We start from the raw sequence: 18597 nt of genomic DNA, 5'->3' as shown, positions 1-18597 counted from the left end.
TCGAAGCCCCGGTACCTGAAGTGGGTGAGGAAACAGCACCAGCGAGAGGTACAGGGCATCAGGAGTGTCTGAAGAGTGGTCAAAAAACGAGGCAGGGTCAGAATGGGGTGCGATATTAAGAAGGGGCCCAGGGGTAGGAGGTTCATGGATTGGGATTGCCATGGTTAGGTTACTTCTTGTCTTTTTAAGAAAAAAAAAAAAAATAAATCAAAATAAAAAAAAAATAAAAAAAAGGGGGGAGCGAGGAGGAATGAAAGGGCCGGAAATCTCCCTCCGCACCCAAGAGGACCTCAGAACCGCAAGTAGCATGGAACCTGTGCCATATCCTACCCTTCATGCCAGTAAACCAGCAATCCGGGATAGCAACCTCACATTTGCCGAGCTACCTCGGTAGACAAAAGAGAGGGCAGCTGGATATCCGCCACAAAGCATACCTCCTCTAGCCACCACCCCCGGAATCCGAAAGGCGGCTTCCAGAGATATACCCGTCGCCTGAAAGACAGGAAGGATAGGATAGGGAAGGGGGGATTGTGGGGTAATTAGGTTCGGTCTGAGAAAGGAGACCGACAGGTCTAATTCCTCAGACCAAGAGCCTCTTCACCACAAGAAGCCCCCCCTTGAAGAGGCACAATTCCCAAAACCTCTCTCTTCTCTATACTTCTTTCTTCTCCAGGTGCATATACACTTACTATAACCCACTTTTCACATCCAACCTTTATTTTACTCCACATAATTCTTGAATTAATACATTTATACTCCCTCTTTTCCTGCCATAGCTTATCCTTCAACATTATTGCTACTCCTTTAGCTCTAACTCTATTTGAAACCCTGGGGATAATGACACCAAAAATGCAAAATTTGATAGAAAATATATGGAATTATGTATATTAGAATTATTATTATCAAGGTTCTAAGCTTGTAGGAATCAGAGTATCTTGGGAATGGGAGGAAACCAGGGTTGATCCATGAAAAGAAAGAGCAGATTCAATTCCTTGCATCAAGAACCCCTCACCAGCATCAAGGCACCTTCCTTGAGTGTTTCAAGGTTAGTATAAAATGGTGCTGCCAGAGATTTCGTCCAACTGCTTGCCTAAACTTCAGTTGCTACTTGATGTCACATCAGAGAATAGTTATTGAAGTTGCCTCTTTTAGAGTGGCTTTATGCCACAATCTCAAATGGGGCTATACTTATATATATATTTTAGCATCAGTATACAAAATACTTGGGTTGAATCTCCATCTAGCATAAAAATTAACATGTAAAATAATATTTATGTACTATATTGTACAAAATTTTGTCTGAGGAACATTAATGTATTCAAAAAATTAAAGAATAAATAATATACAAACTACAGTAATTTTATTCATTGAAATATTAACCATTTAAAATAATACAGTAAGCTTAATGCTTCCTTGCTGTATAGCCCTTGTGGCTTAGTGCTTCTTTTTGATTATAATAATAATTAATGCTTCCTATTTTGTTACTATTACAATAATGATAAACTGAATTACCAGCTTTAATTACTCTTGGTACCTATCACATCAATTATTACACAAATATTTAAAATATAAAAACCTAAATATTCTTGTGCTTGATCTCTAAAGAAAACTAAGTAAAACTAGGTACATAATATATTAGATAGAACCTTACAGTATAGTAAATAGCAAACAATGAAGATGTATTCTTGGTTGCTCACTAAGCACCTAATGACATGATAAAAATCCAGATTTATTTGATTCAGATGCATAATAAACTGCTAATAGCTTGGTCTTCAGTACAGAAATGGATATCCAGCAATATAAGCATTTCATATCTGTCCTACAAAGTTCATGAAAAATTTATGTATACTTATTAATATTTTTTAACTTTAATGGCCATCTCCCAGCAGGGCAGAGTGACAATATATAAATTAATACTTTGTAGTATACTATTTTGTAATTCGTTCTTGCTATCACTGTCTACCGAAATTGCAGTGGAGATATACGCAAGCCAATGGAGTCCTTCCCTACTTGTGCAACAGTGCATACTGTGCAAGTGATACCCCGGTGTTCCGGCAGGTACGATGCCCCACACAGAGGACACTGCACCTCAGGTTTACCTCTGTATATCGGCACATAGGAACTGGCACATACAGTGAAGGGATTATGTTCATCATACTGAACTATTAGTTCATCGACAGGATTTTTCTCACATGCCTGAAACGTGAAAAAAAGTAAATTTATAGTGTTTTAGCTTATTTTGTTTAAAAATGCATTACTGTATTTATCTTTTAACAAAAAGCAAAAAACTCTTATGATAAACGTGGACTAAACTTTCCTCATACTATAAAACACTTCCTGAGCACCCATCAAGACAATGAGCACCTAATGCACTACTGACCATTAACATGAACAATGCTGACACTGCCTACCTGTACAACCTTCCTGATATTTTGAGCCACTTCTGGTCTTGGTCCCAGATTTAAGAGGCGACGCCCAAAGCTCATTGCCATCTTGTAATTCTTCAACTTAAATGCCAAATTGACAGCTGTTCTTAAAGTCAGAATCTGATGTCCAGGCTGCAGCTCACAGTGAGTGAAATAAGCAGCCAACTCCAGAGAGCGTTTTAATTCATCCTGTGTTGTTTTGCCAAGACACTTACGATGAAGCTCCATACTAATGCCCACCACGTACTCTTTGCATACACGTAGCAAGTTCTGTGCTTCACTAACCTGGAACGATATATGGCTCTAAGAATAAAATACTTTGGTGTGTCAATCTTTAACTCTTAAGCTGCATGGTATATGGCATACGTCCAGTTACACGGATGTGTATGATGTATGCTGTACACCTGCACTTTCTTTGGATTTTTTTTTTTTTTCAACAAGTCGGCCATCTCCCACCAAGGCAGGGTGACCCAAAAAAAAAGAAAATCCCAAAAAAGAAAATGCTTTCATCATCATTCAACACTTTCACCACACTCACACATTATCACTGTTTTTGCAGAGGTGCTCAGAATACAACAGTTTAGAAGCATATACGTATAAAGATACACAACATATCCCTCCAAACTGCCAATATCCCAAACTCCTCCTCTAAAGTGCAGGCATTGTACTTCCCATTTCCAGGACTCAAGTCCGACTATATGAAAATAACCGGTTTCCCTGAATCCCTTCACTAAATATTACCCTGCTCACACTCCAACAGATCGTCAGGTCCCAAGTACCATTCGTCTCCATTCACTCCTATCTAACACGCTCACGCACGCTTGCAGGAAGTCCAAGCCCCTTGCCCACAAAACCTCCTTTACCCCCTCTCTCCAACCCTTTCGAGGACGACCCCTACCTCGCCTTCCTTCCCCTATAGATTTATATGCTTTCCATGTCATTCTACTTTGATCCATTCTCTCTAAATGACCAAACCACCTCAACAACCCCTCTTCTGCCCTCTGACTAATACTTTTATTAACTCGACACCTTTTCCTAATTTCCACACTCCGAATTTTCTTCATAATATTTACACCACACATTGCCCTTAGACAGGACATCTCCACTGCCTCCAACCGTCTCCTCGCTGCTGCATTTACCACCCAAGCTTCACCCATATAAGAGTGTTGGTACTACTATACTTTCATACATTCCCTTCTTTGCCTCCAAAGATAACGTTTTTTGACTCCACATATACCTCAATGCACCACTCACCTTTTTTCCCTCATCAATTCTATGATTAACCTCATCCTTCATAAATCCATCCGCCGACACGTCAACTCCCAAGTATCTGAAAACATTCACTTCTTCCATACTCCTCCTCCCCAATTTGATATCCAATTTTTCTTTATCTAAATCATTTGATACCCTCATCACCTTACTCTTTTCTATGTCCACTTTCAACTTTCTACCTTTACACACATTCCCAAACTCATCCACTAACCTTTGCAATTTTTCTTTAGAATCTCCCATAAGCACAGTATCATCAGCAAAAAGCAACTGTGTTAATTCCCATTTTGTATTTGATTCCCCATAATTTAATCCCACCCCTCTCCCAAACACTAGGCTAGCATTTACTTATTTTACAACCCCATCTATAAATATATTAAACAACCATGGTGACATTACACATCCCTGTCTAAGACCTACTTTTACTGGGAAGTAGTCTCCCTCTCTTCTACACACCCTAACCTGAGCCTCACTATCCTCATAAAAACTCTTTACAGCATTTAGTAACTTACCACCTATTCCATATACTTGCAACATCTGCCACATTGCTCCCCTATCCACTCTATCATATGCCTTTTCTAAATCCATAAATGCAATAAAAACTTCCCTACCTTTATCTAAATACTGTTCACATATATGCTTCAATGTAAACACTTGATCTACACATCCCCTACCCACTCTGAAACCTCCTTGCTCATCTGCAATCCTACATTCTGTCTTACCTCTAATTCTTTCAATTATAACCCCACCGTACACTTTTCCTGGTATACTCAATAAACTTATTCCTCTATAATTTTTACAATCTCTTTTGTCCCCTTTCCCTTTATATAAAGGGACTATACATGCTCTCCGCCAATCCCTAGGACCTAACCTTCCCCTCTTTCATACATTTATTAAACAAAAGTACCAACCACTCCAATACTATATCCCCCCCCCATGCTTTTAACATTTCTGTCATGATCCCATCAGTTCCAGCTGCTTTACCCCCTTTCATTCTAAGTAATGCCTCACGTACCTCCCCCACACTTACATTCTGCTCTTCTTCACTCCTAAAAGATGGTATACCTCCCTGACCAGTGCATGAAATTACCACCTCCCTTTCTTCCTCAACATTTAAAAGTTCCTCAAAACATTCTCGCCATCTACCTAATAGCTCCCTCTCCCCATCTACTAACTCCCCTACTCTGTTTTTAACTGATAAATCCATACTTTCCCTAGGCTTTCTTAACTTGTTTAACTCACTCCAAAATTTTTTCTCATTTTCATTAAAATTTCTTGACAGTGCCTCTCCCACTCTATCATCTGCTCTCCTTTTGCACTCTCTCACCACTCTCTTCACCTTTCTTTTACTCTCCATATACTCTGCTTTTCTTATAACACTTCTGCTTTGTAAAAACCTCTCATAAGCTAACTTTTTCTCTTTTATCACACCCTTTACTTCATCATTCCACCAATCACTCCTCTTTCCACCTGCCCCCACCCTCCTATAACCACAAACTTCTGCCCCACATTCTAATACTGCATTTTTAAAACTATTCCAACCCTCTTCAACCCCCCCCCCCCACTACTCATCTTTGCACTAGCCCACCTTTCTGCCAACAGTCGCTTATATCTCCCCCGAACTTCCTCTTCCCTTAGTTTATACACTTTCACCTCCCTCTTACTTGTTGTTGCCACCTTCCTCTTTTCCCATCTACCTCTTACTCTAACTGTAGCTACAACTAAATAATGATCCGATATATCAGTTGCCCCTCTATAAACATGTACATCCTGGAGCCTACCCATCAACCTTTTATCCACCAATACATAATCTAACAAACTACAGTGGACCCCCGCATAACGATTACCTCCGAATGCGACCAATTATGTAAGTGTATTTATGTAAGTGCGTTCGTACGTGTATGTTTGGGGGTCTGAAATGGACTAATCTACTTCACAATATTCCTTATGGGAACAAATTCGGTCAGTACTGGCACCTGAACATACTTCTGGAGTGAAAAAATATCGTTAACTGGGGGTCCACTGTACTTTCATTACGTGCTACATCATACCTTGTATATTTATTTATCCTCTTTTTCATAAAATATGTATTACTTATTACCAAATCTCTTTCTACACATAGCTCAATTAAAGGCTCCCCATTTACATTTACCCCTGGCACCCCAAATTTACCTACTACTCCCTCCATAACATTTTTACCCACTTTAGCATTGAAATCCCTAACCACCATTACTCTCACACTTGATTCAAAGCTCCCCACGCATTCACTCAACATTTCCCAAAATCTCTCTCTCTCTCTCTCTCTCCTCTACACTTCTTTCTTTTCCAGGTGCATACACGCTTACTATAACCCACTTTTCACATCCAATCTTTATTTTACTCCACATAATCCTTGAATTAATACATTTATAGTCCCTCTTTTCTTGCCATAGCTTATCCTTCAACATTATTGCTACTCCTTCTTTAGCTCCAACTCTATTTGAAACCCCTGACCTAATCCCATTTATTCCTCTCCAATGAAACTCTCCCACCCCCTTCAGCTTCGTTTCACTTAAAACCAGGACATCCAGCTTCTTCTCATTCATAGCATCCACAATCATCTCTTTCTTATCATTTGCACAACATCCACGCACATTCAGACTTCCCACTTTGACAATTTTCTTCTTCTTATTCCTTTTAGTAATCTTTACAGGAAAAGGGGTTACTAGCCCATTGTTCCCGGCATTTTAGTTGACTTTTACAACACACATGGCTTACGGAGGAAAGATTCTTATTCCACTTCCCCATGGATATAAAAGGAAAAGTAATAAGACCAAGAACTATTAAGATAAAATCAAAGAAAACTCAGATGATTGTGTATAAATAAACGTGTACATGTATGTGTAGTGTGACCTAAGTGTAAGTAAAAGTAGCAAGACATACCTGTAATCTTGCATATTTATGAGACAGACAAAAGACACCAGCAATCCTACCATCATGTAAAACAATTACAGGCTTTTATTTTACATTCACTTGGCAGGATGGTAGTACCTCCCTGGGTGGTTGCTGTCTACCAACCTACTACCATGTTAAATATCCTGAGATACGATAGGGTGATGATAAGAAAAAACTGAGGAATGATATATACTGACCCATGCAAGAGGCTGTATAAAGAACAAAAGGCACAATACCGTGGCTGGACCAATACACAAATAACCCGCACATAGGACAGAGGAGCTTATGACAACACTTTGGTTCGACTTGGACCACTTACAAAATCACACTAATTTTGTAAATGGTTCAAGTCAGACTGAAATGTCATTGTAAGCTCCTCTCTTGTATGTGCAGGTTATTTGTGAAGACTATATTTACATCTGTTCACCCTCCCCTACACTGCTAAAACACTTGAGCACTGCTACAACAATTGAGTTGCCCAATGTGTAATAACGGGTCTTCTGCCTGCCTCCCATGGCATTCCTTAATGGAAATGCACGCCACCAATAGAAATGAATTTTGCTCCTGAACATTTTTATTTTTTTATTAACACACTGGCTGATTCCCACCAAGGCAGGGTGGCCCGAAAAAGAAAAACTTTCACCATCATTCACTCCATCACTGTCTTGCCAGAAGGGTGCTTTACACTACAGTTTTTAAACTGCAACATTAACACCCCTCCTTCAGAGTGCAGGCATTGTACTTCCTATCTCCAGGACTCAAGTCCGGCCTGCCGGTTTCCCTGAATCCCTTCATAAATGTTACTTTGCTCACACTCCAACAGCACGTCAAGTATTAAAAACCATTTGTCTCCATTCACTCCTATCAAACATGCTCACGCATGCCCGCTGGAAGTCCAAGCCCCTCGCACACAAAACCTCCTTTACCCCCTCCCTCCAACCTTTTCTAGGCCGACCCCTACCCTGCCTTCCTTCCACTACAGACTGATCCACTCTTGAAGTCATTCTGTTTCGCTCCATTCTCTCTACATGTCCGAACCACCTCAACAACCCTTCCTCAGCCCTCTGGACAACAGTTTTGGCAATCCCGCACCTCCTCCTAACTTCCAAACTACGAATTCTCTGCATTATATTCGCACCACACATTGCCCTCAGACATGACATCTCCACTGCCTCTAGCCTTCTCCTCGCTGCAACATTCATCACCCATGCTTCACACCCTTAACTGAAATGGGTATATTTCTCTTTGAAATGAAAACTTAAAATTCAAACTGCATTATAATGAAAACACTAGCTATGATGGCATGACAGTTTCCTACTGTACATTCTAACAACTGAAACTCAAAGCTTCCTACAGTTAATATTTAGTAACTACATCTAAAATAAGTGGTAACATGCCCCTTTTTCTCAGCATTTCAGTCTCATTTTATGAATAGCATGTTGAAGTTGAAAGGATTCTCACCCATTTTCCTATAAAAATTAGTAGATAAGACACTGTAGGAATAAGAACCATTTAAAAACACATCAAGAAAAGAGGTAACATGCCCCTTTTTCTCAGCATTTCAGTCTCATTTTATGAATAGCATGTTGAAGTTGAAAGGATTCTCACCCATTTTCCTATGAAAATTAGTAGATAAGACACTGTAGGAATAAGAACCATTTAAAAACACATCAAGAAAAGATAAAATGAGTACTTCCTGTTTGCTAAAAAGTTTACGACAGAAAAAGATGAGTGAAACTGCAATGCAAAATGGTTAACGGGTTTTCATTTCACAATTATATAACAGGGCCATCTCTAGATAGTTGCTCTCACTCTTTTATCAAGAATTCAAATGTGAGTTCAAAATGAGGAGAGACTTACTTCCTGCTTGGTGTCTACAACAATAAGTGGAACAGCTAGTAGGATCCCTTTTAGCTTCTCAACCGCTTCAGAAAATTTGGCTGCAGTAGTTAACTGTGATGCTTCCTGCAAATAGACATCCATAGGTAAGGATTATTATTGGCACATTATTTTGTTTATCATTTAACTAGAATTCACAATCAAATTACTAACACAGGGGAGGGTCCATGACCTGTTATTATTAACAAGGTGAAAAGAAAATAGTTTTATGAATACCAATCTACATTTGCAACACTGACACACAATCCTTTGTACTATTATTGCCAACAGAATAATAGGTTTAGGTGTAACCACTGGAGAAACTCACTGGATTTAGGAATCCCCTATTTACTCCACTAGTACATTATCTAATAGGATCCCTAATTATTAATAGCAAATTTTATAAAATGTCAAAATTTACCTTTAGTCTATCCATTAAATTTGACAGCTTTAGACCCAGAGCTGGCAACTGATCCTTAGTCTGTGCTGTCCGCCAGTTTCGAGAAGGATAAGCAAAGAGGGAGGGTAGGCCTGGGGCACCAGGGAAACTAGTGCGAGAATGGGAGAAAGATGACAGGAACAAATCACGGTATGGCTCAAAGTTCACTACCCCAACCTGCAAAAACAGCCGTAGAGAATTAGAAAACCAACGTAAATAACCAAAATATATGGCGGTATTCAATGTTAAACATACAAATAACAGAAACATCTACACTGCTGGTTCAGTTCAAGAGGATAACTATATGTAACTCACTTGATCATGTAACAATCTTGTGGCAGACTCGAAAGCACCAGCCAGTACATGGTCAATGGCTAGTTGGCTACGCTGTGTCCAACCATGTGTAGGGGGATGACCCCTTGGAGGGGGAACAAAATAGCCATCTTCACCATCAGCCCCAACAACAGAGGAGACAGTCCCTTCTAGTTCCGGTGGTAGCTCAAGATCATCATCAACCTCCCAACCTCCACCTTCAGCATCACCTGCAAAGTTGATACAATTGATAAGTATGTAAAATATGACACAACAACTGGTTAAGACAAGAATTAAAACTTAGTACACACTGGTACAGTATACAGCCCTGCCTATAATAAGATTTTGTATTACAAATTTGTTAAATTATTCATTTATTACCCTTAGTTTCACTAAATTTTAATTAAGCGTATTTTTAAGTGTTTGATTTATTAACACTCCAGCAGTCTCCCACTGAGGCAGGGTGACCTGACGAAGACAATTTTAGCGTCACTCATTCAATTACTGTCTTGCCAGAAAGGCACAGACACCCCAATTCATTGGACCCTCCTATCATCATCACTCCTCCTTCAGACTGCAGGCATTGTATTTCCTACTACCAAGACAAGTCCAGCTAACCAGTTTCTACTGAATCTCTCTATACAGTAGGGCCCCACTTATATGGCAGGTTAGGTTCCAGGTTACCGCCGTAAAGCGGAAATCACCGTAAAGTGAAACATCCTTTTTTTTCCCTTTATAAATGCATACAAATACTAGATAGCAAGTCTACACTAACATATATTAAGTTAGCAATAGAACTAGGCATCAAAAAACAATAAAAAAGTACAATACACACATAGTGAACTCATTACTTACCTTAAAATATTTGTAGTCTTAATCTAGGGTGAGACAAGTAGTACAGTGGACCCCCGCCTTACGATATTAATCCGTTCCCGAGAGCTCATTGTAAGCCGAATTATCGTTAGCTGAATTAATTTTGCCCATAAGAAATAATGTAAATCAAATTAATCCGTTCCTGACACCCCAAAATATGAAAAAAAAAATTTTCACATGAAATATTAATTTTAATACACACAAACTGAAGATGATGTGCACAATTACTACTATACTAAGAATAGAATACATGACACTTACCTTTATTGAAGATCTGGTGATGATTGATGGGATGGGAGGAGGGGAGAGTGTCTAAGTTATTGTTTAGAAGGGGAATCCCCTTCCATTAGGACTTGAGGTAGCAAGTCCTTTTCTGGGGTTACTTCCCTTCTACTTTTAATGCCACTAGGACCAGCTTGAGAGTCACTGGACCTCTGTCGTGTAACAAATCTCTCCATAGAGCTCTGTACCTCCCGTTCCTTTAAAACTTTCCTAAAATGGCCCATAACATTGTCACTGTACAGGTTGCCAACATGGCTTGCAGTAGCTGTGTCAGGGCGATTTTCATCCGTAAAGGTTTGCAGTTCAACCCACTTTGCACATATTTCCTTAATCTCTTTTTTCAATTCCATACTAATTCTCGCCCTTTTTACCGCAGGGATGGCACTAGAAGCTTTTTTGGGATCCATGGTGACTTATTTTGCAGTTACAAGCACTAAAAACACTGGGATAATGTGAAATGTACCGAATATATGCATAGATGCGACCGCACTGGCTGGCTTGTAAACACTGGCGCTGAGGCCACACGTGGGACGCGTCCCGGATGAATCACGTAAGGCGAGTTTTTTATCGTGAGGTGAAGCAAAATTTTTGTGTTCAAATGCTTCGTATGGCAGATTTAACGTAACGTGATGTGTTCGTAAGGCGGGGGTCCACTGCATTTATTGTAAGAAATCAAGTGTGGTATGTATGGTAGTCAGCCAGGCTACCATACCAGGCCACCCCATCTACACATAATATTCTATTACATTTAAGCATCCCAGAGTGATAAAATGCATATATAGTTCACTCATTACTTACCTTAAAATATTTGTAGTCTTAATCTAGGGTGAGATGAGTAGTATTTATTGTAAGAAATCAAGTGTGGTAAGTATGGTAGTCAGCCGGGCTACCATACCAGGCCATTCCACCCACACATACTATTCTATGATATTTAAGCATCCCAGAGCGATAAAATGCACATACAGTTCACTCATTACTTACCTTAAAATATTTGTACTCTTAATGTAGGTTCAGGGGTGAGTAAATGAGATAAAATGAATAAATGAGAGAGAGGGGGAATGAGTACATGAGGGAGGACAAGTGCAGAGTTATGTAAACAAACCAGGTGAATGCAAGTTTTGTAAACAAACAAAGTGTACACTTCCGGTTTGTGTACAAGTTACATTGTGTACGAGTTGTCTCTACATTGATATGGTAGAATCAATAAAGAAGAACACTCCCATTCTCATGTAACACCATTTTTAGAAGAAATGACGCTCTGAGTGAAGGCAATGGAAATAAGTCACTCTGTCTGACTCTTTTAGGTTATCCTAGGTTCTCTATACATATGCTGTTATGTATGATAATCTATGTAACTATTTGTGTATACCTGAATAAACTTACTTACATATGAAAGGAATAATTTTCTACAGTTACCCCCAGTAACACATTTTCTCTGATGTTGGACAAGAGAAAATGTTATTCTTGCCATCACTCATATTTATGTTTATTTATTCTATTGTGGGGTGTATTTATCATCTTTATATCTTATGTATCGTGTTTATTATAAAATTTTGAAAAAAAAAAAAAAAAAAATATCATGGACTGATTAATGAAAATGTGTATATTAACGTAATATACGACATTTAATGAGTCTCGGTGATTATTATTATTATTATTATTAACATTTCTAATATGGCGTCATTTGTGCAAGTCGTCTGGCTGCCACATCTCATATTTATGTTTATTTATTCTACTGTGGGGTGTATTTATCATCTTTATACGTTATGCATCGTGTTTATTATACAGTGGACCCCCGCATACCGATGGCACCACATAACGATTAATCCGCATACCGCTTGCTTTAATCGCAAAAATTTTGCCTCGCATACTGCTTAAAAACCCGCTCACCGATTTTCGTCCGAGACGCGTCCAATGTGCGCCCTCAGCCAGCCTCACATGTGCCGCCCGTGCCATTGTTTACCAGCCAGCCTCCGCGGTAACATCCAAGCATACAATCGGAATATTTCGTATTATTACAGTGTTTTCGGTGCTCTTTCTGGAAAATAAGTGACCATGGGCCCCAAGAAAGCTTCTAGTGCCAACCCTACACCAATAAGGGTGAGAATTCCAATAGAAATGAAGAAAGAGATCATTGATAAGTATGAAAGTGGAGTGCGTATCGCCGACCTGGTCAGGTTGTACAAGAAACCCCAATCAACCATCGCTACTATTGTGGGCACCAGAAAGGCAATCAAGGAAGCTGTTCTTGCCAAAGGTTTAACTGTGTTTTCGAAACAAAGATCGCAAGTGATGGAAGATGTTGAGAGACTCTTATTGGTGTGGATAAATGAAAAACAGCTAGCAGGAGATAGCATCTCTCAAGCGATCATAAGCGAAAAGGCTAGGAAGTTGCATGAGGATTTAATTAAAAAAATGCCTGCAACTAGTGCTGATGTGAGTGAATTTAAGGCCAGTAAAGGTTGGTTTGAGAGATTTAAGAAGCGTAGTGGCATACATAGTGTGATAAGGCATGGTGAGGCTGCCAGTTCGGACCACAAAGCGGCTGAAAAATATGTGCAGGAATTCAAGGAGTACATAGAGACTGAAGGACTGAAACCTGAACAAGTGTTTAATTGTGATGAAACAGGCCTGTTTTGGAAGAAAATGCCAAGCAGGACCTACATTACTCAGGAGGAAAAGGCACTCCCAGGACATAAGCCTATGAAAGACAGGCTTACTTTGTTGATGTGTTCCAATGCTACTGGTGATTGCAAAGTTAAGCCTTTATTAGTGTATCACTCTGAAACTCCCAGACCGTTCAGGCAAAAGAATGTCCTCAAGGAGAATTTGTGTGTGCTGTGGAGGGCAAACAGTAAGGCATGGGTCACTAGGGACTTTTTCTATGACTGGTTACACCATGCATTTGCCCCCAATGTGAAAGATTACCTAACTGAAAAGAAATTAGAACTTAAGTGCCTCCTGGTGTTAGACAATGCCCCTGGTCATCCTACAGACGTGGTAGAGCGACTTTATGGGGACATGAAATTCATTAAGGTGAAGTTTTTGCCTCCTAATACCACTCCTCTCCTGCAGCCCATGGACCAGCAGGTTATTGCAAACTTCAAAAAACTGTACACAAAAGCTCTGTTTGAAAGGTGCTTTGTAGTGACCTCAGAAACTCAACTGACTCTAAGAGAGTTTTGGAGAGAGCACTTTAATATCCTCAATTGTATAAACCTTATAGGTAAGGCTTGGGAGGGAGTGACTAAGAAGACCTTGAACTCTGCTTGGAAGAAACTGTGGCCAGAATGTGTAGACAAAAGGGATTTTGAAGGGTTTGAGGCTAACCCTGAGAGGATTATGCCAGTTGAGGAATCCATTGTGGCATTGGGAAAGTCCTTGGGGTTGGAGGTTAGTGGGGAGGATGTGGAAGAGTTGGTGGAGGAGGACAATGAAGAACTAACCACTGATGAGCTGATAGATCAACTTCAAGAGCAAGAGGCCAGACCTGAGAAAACTGGTTCAGAGGAGGGGAGAGAGAAATTGAAGAAGTTGCCTACTACAAAGATTAAGGAAATGTGTGCAAAGTGGCTTGAAGTGCAAACCTTTTTTGATGAAAATCACCCTCACACAGCTATTGCAAGCCGTGCTGGTGATTATTACACTGGCAATGTTGTGAAACACTTTAGGGAAGTCATAAAGGAACGAGAGGTACAGGCCACTATGGACAGATATGTTGTGCGAAAGAAGTCCAGTGACTCTGAAGCTGGTCCTAGTGGCATTAAAAGAAGAAGGGAAGTAACCCCAGAAAAGGACTCGACACCTCAAGTCTTAATGGAAGGGGATTCCCCTTCTAAACACTAACACTCTCTCTCCCCTCCTCCCATCTCATCAATCATCACCAGATCTTCAATAAAAGTAAGTGTCATGTAAGTGTGCATGCCTTTTTCAGTTTGTGTGTATTACAATTAACATTTCATGTGGTAAAAAAAAAAATTTTTTTCATACTTTTGGGTGTCTTGCACGGATTAATTTGATTTCCATTATTTCTTATGGGGAAAATTCATTCGCATACCGATTATTTCGCATAACAATGACCCCTCTTGCACGGATTAAAATTGGTATGCGGGGGTCCACTGTATATAATTTTGAAAAAATATCATAGATGGATTAATGAAAATATGTATACTAACTCTTACTTTTGTTTTTCTTTTTGGGCCACCCTACCTCGGTGGGATATGGCCGGCTTGTTGAAAGAAGGGGTATATTAACCTAATATACAACGTTTAATGACACTTGGTGATTATTATTATCATTACTAATATGACGTCTCAAGATACAAGACACTCTTACTGATTTTAATGTGAACCTGCATGCCAGCACAGTATGCAAGTTTATTTAGGTACATGTATACATAAGTTTATTTATCAGAGTATATATAAATGTATATATAAATGTATTAATTCAAGGATTATGTGAAGTAAAATAAAGGTTGGATGTGAAAAGTGGGTTATAGTAAGTGTATATGCACCTGGAGAAGAGAGAAGTGTAGAGAGAGAGAGAGAGAGATTTTGAGAAATGTTGAGTGAATGCGTGGGGAGTTTTGAACCAAGTGTGAGAGTACTTGAGGTTGGAGATTTCAATGCTAAAGTGGTTAAAAATGTTGTGGAGGGAGTAGTAGGTAAATTTGGGGTGCCAGGGGTAAATGTAAATGGGGAGCTTTTAATTGAGCTATGTATAGAAAGAGATTTGGTAATAAGTAATACATATTTTATGAAAAAGAGGATAAATAAATATACAAGGTATGATGTACCAAGTAATGAAAGTAGTTTGTTAGATTATGTATTAGTGGATAAAAGGTTAATGGGTAGGCTCCAGGATGTACATGTTTATAGAGGGGCAACTGATATATCGGATCATTATTTAGTTGTAGCTACAGTTAGAGTAAGAGGTAGATGGGACAAGAGGAAGGTGGCAACAACAAGTAGGAGGAAAGTGAAAGTGCATAAACTAAGGGAGGAGGAAGTTCGGGTGAGATATAAGCGACTATTGGCAGAAAGGTGGGCTAGTGCAAAGATGAGTAGTGGGGGGGGGGGGTGAAGAGGGTTGGACGAGTTTTAAAAATGCAGTATTAGAATGTGGTGCAGAAGTTTGTGGTTATAGGAGGGTGGGGGCAGGAGGAAAAAGGAGTGATTGGTGGAATGATGAAGTAAAGGGTGTGATAAAAGAGAAAAAGTTAGCTTATGAGAGGTTTTTACAAAGCAGAAGTGTTATAAGAAGAGCAGAGTATATGGAGAGTAAAAGAAAGGTGAAGAAAGTGGTGAAAGAGTGCAAAAAGAGAGCAGAAGATAGAGTGGGAGAGGTACTGTCAAGAAATTTTAATGAAAATAAGAAAAAAATTTTGGAGTGAGTTAAACAAGTTAAGAATGCCTAGCGAATGTATGGATTTGTCAGTTAAAAACAGAGTAGGGGAGTTAGTAGATGGGGAGATGGAGGTATTAGGTAGATGGCGAGAATATTTTGAGGAACTTTTACATGTTGAGGAAGAAAGGGAGGCGGTAATTTCATGCACTGGCCAGGGAGGTATACCATCTTTTAGGAGTGAAGAAGAGCAGAATGTAAGTGTGAGGGAGCTACGTGAGGCATTACGTAGAATGAAAGGGGGTAAAGCAGCTGGAACTGATGGGAATATGACAGAAATGTTAAAAGCATGGGGGGAATATAGTGTTGGAGTGGTTGGTACTTTTGTTTAATAAATGTATGAAAGAGGGGAAGGTACCTAGGGATTGGCGGAGAGCATGTATAGTCCCTTTATGGTTTAGAAAGACACGTAAGCGAACACTATAACATATTTATTAGAAAACGTTTCGGTCCTGGGACCTTGATCAAGGTCCCAGGACCGAAACGTTTTCTAATAAATATGTTATAGTGTTTGCTTACGTGTCTTTCTAAACCAACTTGTCGGTATTTATTACCAAGGTTTATACCAGTCCCTTTATATATAGGGAAGGGGGACAAAAGAGATTGTAAAAATTATAGAGGAATAAGTTTATTGAGTATACCAGGAAAAGTGTACGGTAGGGTTATTATTGAAAGAATTAGCGGTAAGACAGAATGTAGGATTGCGGATGAGCAAGGAGGTTTCAGAGTGGGTAGGGGATGTGTAGATCAAGTGTTTACATTGAAGCATATATGTGAACAGTATTTAGATAAAAGTAGGGAAGTTTTTATTGCATTTATTGATTTAGAAAAGGCATATGACAGAGTGGATAGGGGAGCAATGTGGCAGATGTTGCAAGTATATGGAATAGGTGGCAAGTTACTAAATGCTATAAAGAGTTTTTATGAGGATAGTGAGGCTCAGGTTAGGGTGTGTAGAAGAGAGGGAGACTACTTCCCGGTAAAAGTAGGTCTTAGACAGGGATGTGTAATGTCACCATGGTTGTTTAATATATTTATAGATGGGGTTGTAAAATAAGTAAATGCTAGGGTGTTTGGGAGAGGGGTGGGATTAAATTATGGGGAATCAAATACAAAATGGGAATTAACAGTTACTTTTTGCTGATGATACTGTGCTTATGGGAGATTCTAAAGAAAAATTGCAAAGGTAAGTGGATGAGTTTGGGAGTGTGTGTAAAGGTAGAAAGTTGAAAGTGAACATAGAAAAGAGTAAGGTGATGAGGGTATCAAATGATTTAGATAAAGAAAAATTGGATATCAAATTGGGGAGGAGGAGTATGGAAGAAGTGAATGTATTCAGATACTTGGGAGTTGACGTGTTGGCGGATGGATTTATGAAGGATGAGGTTAATCATAGAACTGATGAAGGAAAAAAGGTGAGTTGTGCGTTGAGGTATATGTGGAGTCAAAAAACGTTATCTTTGGAGGCAAAGAAGGGAATGTATGAAAGTATAGTAGTACCAACACTCTTATATGGGTGTGAAGCTTGGGTTGTGAATGCAGCAGCGAGGAGGCGGTTGGAGGCAGTGGAGATGTCCTCTCTAAGGGCAATGTGTGTTGTAAATATTATGCAGAAAATTTAGAGTGTGGAAATTAGGAGAAGGTGTGGAGTTAATAAAAGTATTAGTCAGAGGGCTGAAGAGGGGTTGTTGAGGTGGTTTGGTCATTTAGAGAGAATGGATCAAAGTAGAATGACATGGAGAGCATTTAAATCTGTAGAAGGAAGGCGGGGTAGGGGTCGTCCTCGAAAAGGTTGGAAGGAAGGGGTAAGGAAGGTTTTGTGGGTGAGGGGTTTGGACTTCCAGCAGGCGTGCATGATCGTGTTCGATAGGAGTGAACGGAGACGAATGGTATTTAGGACCTGACGATCTGTTGGAGTGTGAGCAGGGTAATATTTAGTGAAGTGATTCAGGGAAACCGGTTATTTTTATATAGCCGGACTTGAGTCCTGGAAATGGGAAGTACAATGCCTACACTCTAAAGGAGGGGTTTTGGGATATTAGCAGTTTGGATGGATATGTTGTGTATCTTTATACATATGCGCTTCTAAATTGTTGTGTTCTGAGCACCTCTGCAAAAACAGTGATTATGTGTGATTGAGGTGAAAGTGTTGAATGATGATGAAAGTATTTTCTTTTTGGGGCTTTTTCTTTCTTTTTGGGTCACCCTGCCTCGGTGGGAGACTGCCTTGTTGAAAAAAAAAAAAAAAAAAAATATATATATATATATATAGATATATATATTATTATATATATATTATAATATATATATTATTATATATATACAGTGGACCCCCGGTTAACGATATTTTTTCATTCCAGAAGTATGTTCAGGTGCCAGTACTGACCGAATTTTTTCCCATAAGGAATATTGCGAAGTAGATTAGTCAATTTCAGACCCCCAAACATACACGTACAAACGCACTTACATAAATACACTTACATAATTGGTCGCATTGGGAGGTGATCGTTATGCGGGGGTCCACTGTATATGTATATATATATATATATATATATATATATATATATATATATATATATATATATATATATATATATATATATATATATATATATATATATATATATAGATAGGAGTGAATGGAGACGAACGGTACTTGGGACCTGACGATCTGTTGGAGTGTGAGCAGGGTAATATTTAGTGAAGTGATTCAGGGAAACCGGTTATTTTCATATAGTCGGACTTGAGTCCTGGAAATGGGAAGTACAATGCCTGCACTTT

At 39.3% G+C, this 18597-nt stretch overlaps 1 protein-coding gene across 5 annotated transcripts in view; it reads right to left on the bottom strand.

Annotated features, from left to right (window-relative positions):
• Positions 1-1338: 1338 nt before the first annotated feature.
• The window catches only part of alphaCOP (coatomer subunit alpha), a 216604-nt gene continuing 199345 nt past the window's right edge, over positions 1339-18597 (bottom strand). For all 5 annotated transcript variants that reach the window (XM_070095900.1, XM_070095901.1, XM_070095902.1 and 2 more), the window contains exons 18-22: positions 9262-9488; positions 8929-9123; positions 8490-8594; positions 2412-2711; positions 1339-2196 (exon numbers count right to left, since the gene is read on the bottom strand). In XM_070095900.1, coding sequence (XP_069952001.1) covers positions 1960-2196; positions 2412-2711; positions 8490-8594; positions 8929-9123; positions 9262-9488 — 1064 coding nt within the window. In that variant the 3' untranslated portion in view covers positions 1339-1959. The remainder of the gene's footprint in view (positions 2197-2411; positions 2712-8489; positions 8595-8928; positions 9124-9261; positions 9489-18597) is intronic.

The sequence above is a fragment of the Cherax quadricarinatus genome, chromosome 51, assembly GCF_038502225.1.
Source record: "Cherax quadricarinatus isolate ZL_2023a chromosome 51, ASM3850222v1, whole genome shotgun sequence".
Lineage (NCBI taxonomy): Eukaryota > Metazoa > Arthropoda > Malacostraca > Decapoda > Parastacidae > Cherax > Cherax quadricarinatus.
Note: the sequence above shows the minus strand (reverse complement) of the source record. Positions and strands in the feature narration are given on the sequence as shown.